The sequence below is a fragment of the Myotis davidii genome, unplaced genomic scaffold (assembly GCF_000327345.1).
Source record: "Myotis davidii unplaced genomic scaffold, ASM32734v1 scaffold880, whole genome shotgun sequence".
Lineage (NCBI taxonomy): Eukaryota > Metazoa > Chordata > Mammalia > Chiroptera > Vespertilionidae > Myotis > Myotis davidii.
Window position 1 is genome coordinate 69,750 of NW_006292566.1, and position 8,441 is coordinate 78,190.

General features: G+C 64.3%; 1 protein-coding gene across 1 annotated transcript in view; it reads right to left on the bottom strand.

The window, feature by feature from the left end:
• DUSP8 (dual specificity phosphatase 8) overlaps positions 1-7,744 on the bottom strand; it is a 17,347-nt gene extending 9,603 nt beyond the window's left edge. Inside the window, exons 1-6 of the mRNA XM_006766000.2 lie at positions 7,274-7,744; positions 5,574-5,712; positions 1,818-1,984; positions 1,172-1,331; positions 868-991; positions 3-623 (exon numbers count right to left, since the gene is read on the bottom strand). Of these exons, the coding sequence (XP_006766063.1) occupies positions 3-623; positions 868-991; positions 1,172-1,331; positions 1,818-1,984; positions 5,574-5,712; positions 7,274-7,504 (1,442 nt within the window). The 5' untranslated portion in view covers positions 7,505-7,744. The remainder of the gene's footprint in view (positions 1-2; positions 624-867; positions 992-1,171; positions 1,332-1,817; positions 1,985-5,573; positions 5,713-7,273) is intronic.
• Between the last annotated feature and the right edge of the window lie 697 nt (positions 7,745-8,441).

An 8,441-nucleotide genomic window follows, 5' to 3' on the forward strand; every position in this document is an offset into this window, starting at 1 on the left:
GCCGGGCAGTGTCCCCAAAATTCAGGCCAAGGCTATGTGCAGGGGAGCGTGCTGGGGAGCCCGCTGGAGGTCGGAGCCGCCGGCGGGGTCGTGGGCGCAACTCGGTTGCTGCATCTGGGCTGTCGGGGCTGGGCGAGGGCAGGCCTAGTACCCCGGATGGGCTGTCCAGCTTGCAGAGCTTGGAGGCCTCGCCAGGGTCAGGGGCCCCGGGGCCATCTGGTCGCTGGCTGGGGATGTAGGCCGACTTGATGTCTAGCGAGAAGGAGCGCTTGAGGCGGTTGGTGTCCTGGAGGCGGTCGGAGGAGAGGTGCAGGCCATGCAGGCCCTGTTGCAGCACGCTGGTAGCAGGGGCTGCAGCAGGCGAGGGGGGCTCCCTGCCTGTGCCCCGCTTGCCCTCCCTGGCTGAGCTGGCTGCTGCACTCCCCGTGGCAGCACTCTCTGAGGTAGGTGGTGGCAGTGGCGGCAGGGGGGCTGCAGGGCCTGGGAGGTGCTCGGGCATCCCCGGGAGGGGTGCCCCATCACCCTGCAGGGCGGCCAGCAGCTTCAGGCTCCGCTCGTACTCCAGCAGCTGGCCCAGGAAGTTGAAGTTGGGCGAAATGGATGGGCGCCGGTCCTTCACAAATCTGGGGCAAGAGGCAGCCGGATGGCCACGGTCAGGCTGGGCATCCACCCCTCCCCGGCCCCAACTGCCCATTGCTGGGCACACAGCGCTGTCAGACCCACACATGCTGGGCTGATTCAGGCCTCCCTCCCCCCTTTCCCTCCCCAGCCAGCAGGCCCTGAGCCCTGGGCCCCTCTGATGCTAGTGGGTGGAGGGAGGAGAGGAGGGGCAGGCAGTTCCCAGTCACAGAAGGGAAGCCTGGCTACCTGTAGGCGTCGTCTGAGGACATGCCCATGGTCTTCATGATGTAAGCGATGGCGATGGTGGCAGAGCGGGAGATGCCAGCGAGACAGTGGACGATGACTTGGCAGCTGGACAGCTTGGCTTTATCTGGGGGGGGGGGACCAGATGAGTGCAGGAGTGGCCAGTCCTTCCCTCCCCCAGGTAAGGAAACTCACCCTCCCTGCCACTAATAATAGCAGCTACCTCTCCGGGAGCGGGAGCGGCACCTCCTCCCTCCCCTCTCTCCCGCCCACCAGCCCCAGGAGCGGGCGCAGGCGCCTCCCTCACCGATGAACTCGATGGACTTGTCCAGCCAGGGCAGCAGCTTTTCACAGTAGTTGTCGTTGATGGGGATGCGCATGAAGCGGCTCTCGCAGATGAAGTCCGGCTTGGGGCAGGAGTTGCTGGCATTGAGGACGTAGCTTATTCCGTTTTGGGTCATTAGATCCTGGAGGGACAGGGGGGAAGGAGGGGCAGGTTGGAAGGGGGCGCAGCCGGCAGGACCTTGGGCGCCCAGATCCCAGAGCCTCAGAAGTCGCCGCGGGGCTGGGCCCCGCAGCCCCGCCCACTTCCATCCTGGAGCCCGCAGGCCTCGGCCAGCCCCGCCCACAGCCTGCCTGGCTCCCAGGAATTTTAGGGCAGCCTGGGCGGTGGCTTTACCCTCTTCCCTCGTCACCATTTTAAAAACACGGGATTCTTTCAGCGCTGGCCAGGGGCCCAGTGACATCAGTGGTTTGGCATGTGGGCTCTGCCGCTGAGGGGGCAGGGCACTACTTCCTCGCCCTGCCCTGCAGGGCCCTTCCCCGAGCCCGGCTCTAGTCTTGCGGCTACCCCTTGGGTCCTCCAGTAACCCCAACCCGTGCTCATCCATCCTCCCATCGGCCTTCAGCGCCCTCCTCCCCCTGCCGCCTTCCCCCTCGGCCTGTGCACACACCTTGTTCAGGACGTCCTTCTGAGAGCCCAGGTAGAGGTGAGGCAGGATGCGGGTCAGGCCCACGCTGGGCACTGGCAGGCAGGGCTGGGAGAGGCTCACAGGCAGTAGGGCAGCAGGCTTGCCCTCACAGAGGCCGGGGAAGCAGGAGGAGAAGGTGGCAAAGCCCCCTGCATAGGAGGAGCAAGGAGACGGTCAGGCATGGCTGGGGCAGGAGAGAGCCCAGGGCACTGATGCCACAGTGTCCCGGCCCCACCCAACCTGGCCCCACGGCCAACCCTCTGGCTTGAGCCCTGGTCTCAGCGCCGGGTGCTGGAGGCCATCTCCCCCCACGCTGCAGCTCGAGCTGGTGCTGTGCACCTACAGCCCCTGACCAGCACGCCCACATTCCTCCAAGCGCTAGTCAGGGGCTGGCCCCCCTGGAGACGCCACTGTGATGCTCGTAAAGTGGGGTCGAGGTGGCGGTCAGCACAGCACGCGAGGGCCCAGGCAGGAGCAGGCTCCCAGGTCGTGGGTGTGGACCACACAGCTCCTCCATACCTGTGGCTGGGCCAGGCTGGGCCTCCACCTCCCCCTGGGCTGATGCAATACCTCCTCCTCCCTCTGGCTGGGAGCCGTGGGCCAGGAGTGGGTGCCAGGACCAGGAGGCAAGAGCTTCTGAGGGGCCTCCCCTCCTCCTGGGCATGACATCACCCACTGGAATGGGCACAGCCCGCAGGGGCATCTGCGCCCCAGTGGTGGCTTCATTCCACCAGCAAAGACCAAGGAGCTGGGCACCCTGGGGACTGGGAGCATGCAGGGCAGGCAGCAGGCACACAGACGACATGTGGCTGGCACGTGCACTGCCACCGTCCTGCAGAGCACATCTGAGCCCGAGGCCAAGGGTCAGAGGAGGGAGCCCCCCACTGGCCGGAATGACCTGGTGGGGTTCTTCCCTGGGGTACCCCTGACCCAGTGCGTGACCCCAGCAGAGCTGTTCCTCGTCCTACACGCCACACGGCCAGGCAGGGAGGCTCACAGAGAATGACGGTAATGACACACTGAGAGTGGACGCGCTTGCACCAGCCTGGCTGGGTGCCCAGTGGCCACCAGTTCTTGGTAGAATGAGGAAGGCCTGCCAGGTGGCACCCTGGGGCAGACTGCACTTCTGGAGACACAAGCCCCAAGGCACCTTCCCTGCTCCCTGCCCAGCAGGCTATTTCTGGTCTCAGTGGACCAGTCCATCCAATGAGACAATGGGGCTGAGGCCTACCCTCTCCAGCTGGAGGAGGCAGCAGAGTGAGGTGTGGTCTCCTGCCCTGGTCTGCAGAAGATCTGGCTGATTCCCAAGGACAGACACCTGGGGGCCTCAGCCTTCACCCTGGCCCAGCTGCTCAGAGTCCAGTCTGTGCAATCCCCAACCAGAGTGCCCCCGTGCCCCCGATGAAGGGGCATGACTTTGGGGGACGTGGGGATGGGGGGCCTCCAGGCTAGGAAGTGGGAAGTGCTAGCCTTGGAGGTCCCTCCTGGAGAGGAGGCCAAGCTGGGTCCTGGGGGTTGGCTCCTGCTCACCACCCAGAGCTAGGGACCCCTGGTCCAAGGCGGGGGTGGGGGTGGGGGTGGTACCAGGAGCATCCTCCCCAAGGAAAGTCTGCATGGCTCACAGCCTGCTAGTCTTTGCTGCAATTCCTCAGGTAAGGCCCCCATGACACACCTGGCTCGAGCCAACTGGCTTGGGAAGCTCCCTCTGAACCCCCTAGATGCCAGGTCAGAGCCACCCAGGCTCTGGGGAGGGAAGCAGTGGCAGCTGACTCAGATCTTCTGCAGGTCCCCGCACTCCCAGACTTGGGCAGGCGCCCCTACCTATCCCCTGGGCATCCCGAAGGGGCAGTCTGCCCTCACAATGCAATCCTGGACTCGCACAAACGCGAGCCTAGACGCCGCCCCACCCCCTGCCTCTGCCGCAAGCGCTCCAGCACCAGGCCGCCCCCCATTGCCCTCCCGGGGGACCCCACCCACCCTTCACACCCGGGCTGCTCCGCCGGGTCTCCAGCCAGCGTCCGAGCGTGCCACGTGTGCAGCAGGGCGTAGGGGCGCACCCATCGGGCAGTGGCATCCCCCAGCCCACATTCCGCAGCAACGTGCACAGTGGCCACTGGTGCTGGGCCAGGGTCCCCCCTCCCTCCACCTCCCCGCTTACGTCACAGCCCAGTGGGGTGGGGGACAGGGAACTGGGGTCCCAGCAGCTGATTCTCGCACCCCAATGAGCCTAACCTCATGACCCTCTCGGGCTCTTGACAACCTCCCTATGGTGGTGGAGGTGGAGGGGGGGCAGGGGAGGAATGGGGGACGGAGGGCTCCCTACAGCAGTGCTGTCCTCCTGTCCCAGTGCTCCTTAGCGCCCTTCATCCTTGGCCCAGGGGTCAGTCTGCCAGTTCCAGCCTCTGCCAACCTACCCCTGTGCTGGGTTCCCCTCTCCCCGCCTCAGCCTGTCCTTCCTATTCTCACTGCCCAAGGGACTGCTCACTTCCGGGTGGGAGCTGTGGGCAAGGCCAGAAGGCTGTCCCCATGTCTGGGTCCTGATTTGGGGTCCCGATGAGTCCTCCTTCTACCACAAGGGTCATGATTTCTTGACCCTCAGAGAAATCATGGCTTGGCTCTCAGAGAAATGGGGCAAATACTCTAACCTTGCAGGGTTGGGCAGCGAGAGCGGGAAGAGAGGACCAGGGGGCACAGCCAGGTCCCGGTGAGCCCTCCTGGTGCGTTCTCGCTCAGGCCTGCCCTGCCAAGTGCGGGGTGAGGGGCCCGGTCCCCTGGCGGGAGACAAACCACTAGAGGCTCTGGCCACCTCCCCACGTCCCCAAAGCTGCTCTGGGACCCTCTTCCCACTCATGCTAGGGCGCGTGTGCACACACTGCCAGCTCCTGGCTGGGCCCTCGGAGAATTCCTGGCTGCCCAGGACACCTGTACAAAGCCCAGACATCTGACCTCTCCACACCTCCCATTCCACCTGCCTGTCAGAGCCCCTGGCACACACAGAGCAGGGGCAGGAGCACCCACAAAAGCCTGGTCCTGGGCAGGGAAGGTGCACATTCCTGGGACAGGCCAGCCCCACCCACCCCAGGGTCCTGGGAGTAGATTCTACAGAGGTGCCTCCGGAGGAAGGAGCCAGCGGAACCACTGTGGGGTGTGTTTTGTGTGTGTGTGTGTGTGTGTGTGTGTGTGTAGGGGCTACCCAGCCTCCAGACTGGCCTGGCTACTTTGGGAAACAGGAAACCGTGGGGACCTCTGAGGACCACCAGGCAGAGGCCATGCTCCAGGGGCTGTTGCCAGGCATCCTGCTGGGCTGGAGTCTCAGGGGCCCTCTTGATGGGGGACCAGTTCTGTTCAGACGGGTTTCCAGAGGCTGAAGCCTGTGACCCCTCCTTGGGACAGTTACTGGGGAGCTGCCAGCCGAGCCACCCACATCTTTGCCTAGATTTCTCCCCACTCCCACCACAAAAGGTATTTGCAGGTTTCCTTCTGTTCACCTCTTCACCTGCTAGTGGAGGGGGCCCCAAAGTGTGGGGGCCCAGGGGAGGGGACAGTGGGGCCCCAAGAACTACAGAACCACTGCCCCAGCCGACGCTGATCTCTGGGCTTAGAGAGAAGAATAAGGGTGGATCCATCTGGAACTCCAACTCCTGGATGCCCTTACCCCCCTCGCACCCCTCAGCCAAGCGGACAAGGGAGAGAGGCCGAGGGAGGGTGTCCCGCATCCCGCCAGCCCTGGGCGCTCACCTGTGAGGATGGCCACGCTGTCGAAGCAGCCGTCCAGCTTGCTGAGCAGGATGGAGAGGAAGCTGTCTGCAGCCAGCACGCTGGCATCCAGGGTGCTCTGGTCATAGACAACCACGTCCTGTGGCTCCTCAGCCTCTGCCTGGGGCCATGAGCAGAGGGGAGAGGTCAAGGAACCAACAGGGAGGGGCTCAGGTGATAGGAGGGAGGGTCTGCTGCCACCTTGCTGCCTGAGGGGAGGGCAGGCACCCAACCACCCACCTTCTACCTGAACAGGTGTAAACACCCATGGCCACACAGGCAGGCCCTCAGAGCAGGAGAGGCAGGGACGCTGGTCCCCACGCGACCGCGTCCAAGAGTGAAGGGAACGAGCACTATGGGTGTCCGCTGTGGGCCAGACCACGGGGAAGAGACAACGGGTGGCTGTGACATGTCCCCAGCAGGCACACACATGCAGGGCTCACAGTTGCAGGATGGCACAGCCAGGGCCTGGGCTGGCTCTTGCATTGGCCAACATGAGGGAAACCATCCTCAGAGTCCCCGGGAGGCACATTTTGGGGCTCTGAAGGCAGGGCACCTTTGGGTCTGGCTCTCCTCTCCCTGCACCCCCAGCCAGCTAAGGGGAGACAGAGCTGCAGCAAAAGCCCCCCAATTCTGGAGGCAGCAGCTGGAGGCTGGGCTCCACCTGCCCTCCTCCCCCTCCCAGTGCCCAGCCTGGGGGCCAGATGTTCAGCAGCTTTTGCTTAGAGAGAGGCTGATACCCCCACCACCCAGCGCTCAGCCCTTAAGCCAGCAGAGCTGCCAGCCCAGCCCGATGATGTCACTGGCAGCCAACGGGATTGCACTCTGGCAGGGAGTCCTCACCGGGGTGATTAATGGCCGGATTCCCCTCATTGAGGCTGCAGGGAGCCTGTCTGGGTCAGCCTGTGGGGTGGGGGCTCTCACCTGGGTCCTCTCACAACAGGCTCTGCAAGGGGCAGGGCCTGTGACCTAGAGCTCCCCACAGCTTCCAAGACTGCTGGGCTTGTCACTCTCACCCCCATGAGAAGTGCCACTGCTTTCCCAGGCCACTGGCCCAAGTTTGTCCCTCCCCAGCTGGACTTGATGCTACTGGGAGCAGAGACAGGACTGTCCATTGCAGGTGACCCAACATTCTTGGGAGCCACAGAGAGAATTCTGGGTCACTCAGGACTCGAGAGAAAAAACCCCTTGGCCATGCCCCATCCTCCTCTGAGTCCTCGAAGCCACCCGAGTATGGACCTGACCCAGCTGCCATCCTGGTCCACTGCCCCCTTCGGCCTGGGCCCCAGTGCACCCAGTGCCCGGTCACATCTCACTCATCCACTCAGCACCCCTCTCTGGGCCCATGCTGGGCCCCTGGGACATGGCCTTGTCTGGTGTGTGTGAAAACCTCCATGCGAGGCTCAGTGAGGATCCAGACAGGGACAGGGGTGATGGGGTCAGTGAGAGCCGCCCTGGGGACGGAAGCTGCAGGAGGAGGGGAGCTGTCCACAACAGCCCGGGAGAGGGTGGCTCTGAGCATTTTGACCTTGAGGAGTCGGTTTGGGTTCAAGGGCAGGGTGGGGGCGGCTGCCCCAGACATGGTCCTGCACACCTGGCTGAGGAGCCCAGCCTTGCACCTGGCGGTGACGGGAGCCGGGGAGTGGGGGGGAGGCAGGCAGCAGGACTGGCCGCGCTGGTACCTGGCTGCGCACGGCCGGCTGGATGAGCTCCGCGATGGTCACCTTGCCCTGCTGCAGCCGCCGCTTCACCAGCTTGGAGCAGCAGATGTTGACGGAGCTGAGCACGTGCCAGCGGTTGTACTCCACGAAGGAGCGGCTGTCGATGACCAGCGGCCCTCCAGGCCCGCCCCGCAGCAGGCTGGCCAGCTTCCTAGCATCCATCACCTTCCTGGGGAGCCGGTCCCCGGCCATGGTGGGCAGTGGGCAGTGGGGAGGGGGTGCCCCCTGAAGTGAGCAAGGGCTGCTCTGATGGCCCAGGTGTGGCCTAGGGTTCGGAGTGACCGGGCATGGTACCAGACCTGCAGGGAGAGGTGGCCAGTCAGCAGCAGCCTCGGAAGGGCCAGTGTGTGACCCCAGCACCCAGGACGCCAGAGCCTGCCATGCACCCACAGCCTTCCTCTGGGAAGGGGGGGAAGGGATTGGCACCCCTCTGCTAGCTCTGACAGTGCGTTGGACCCTGCCACACGGCTGGCACACCTCTGGGGTTTCTGTTACCTCCCCTCCCCTCTCCGGTCCCCATATCTTCCCAATCCCCAGGGCCCCTCTCTGCCAAGTCCCCTCCCCCCAGGCAGCACACCCTTCCTCTCTGATCTGAATGACCCAATCGCTCCATAAGCTGATAATCTAGACAGGTGATGGGGGATGGTGTCAGAGCTGCCTCTGCAGGCTGCTGGGCTCCTGGGGGCTCCTCTGCTGCCACAACCATCCCAGGTCTGCAGCCCAGGCCTAGAGCTCGCCACCCAGCGTCTGCAGCCAGTATCCTTCTCCGCAGGGTGTGTCTCACGCTCACAAAAAGGGGGTGGTGACAGCGGGTGCTCCAGCACAGTGGGGGCCTAGGGTCTGGGAGTACCTTCTAAGGGCTGGCAGATCCCAGGATGGGGTGGGGTGGGGGTAACCCAAGGATCAAGGTCAACATGGGTGATCCATATCTGGGATCCTCAGCGTGTCTCAAAGACCCTTGGGCTGAACAGAGGGAGGAGGAGGTTAAGGAGATGGCAGAACCCTGTGTGGAAGCCCCCTCCTGGGGGCTCAGTGCCAAGCCTCTGCCACCCCACCCCACCTGCCAGGTCCTGCCTTTGCTTTAAGATGGGAAACTGAGGCTCAGGAAAGGGATGAGACCAGCCCACGG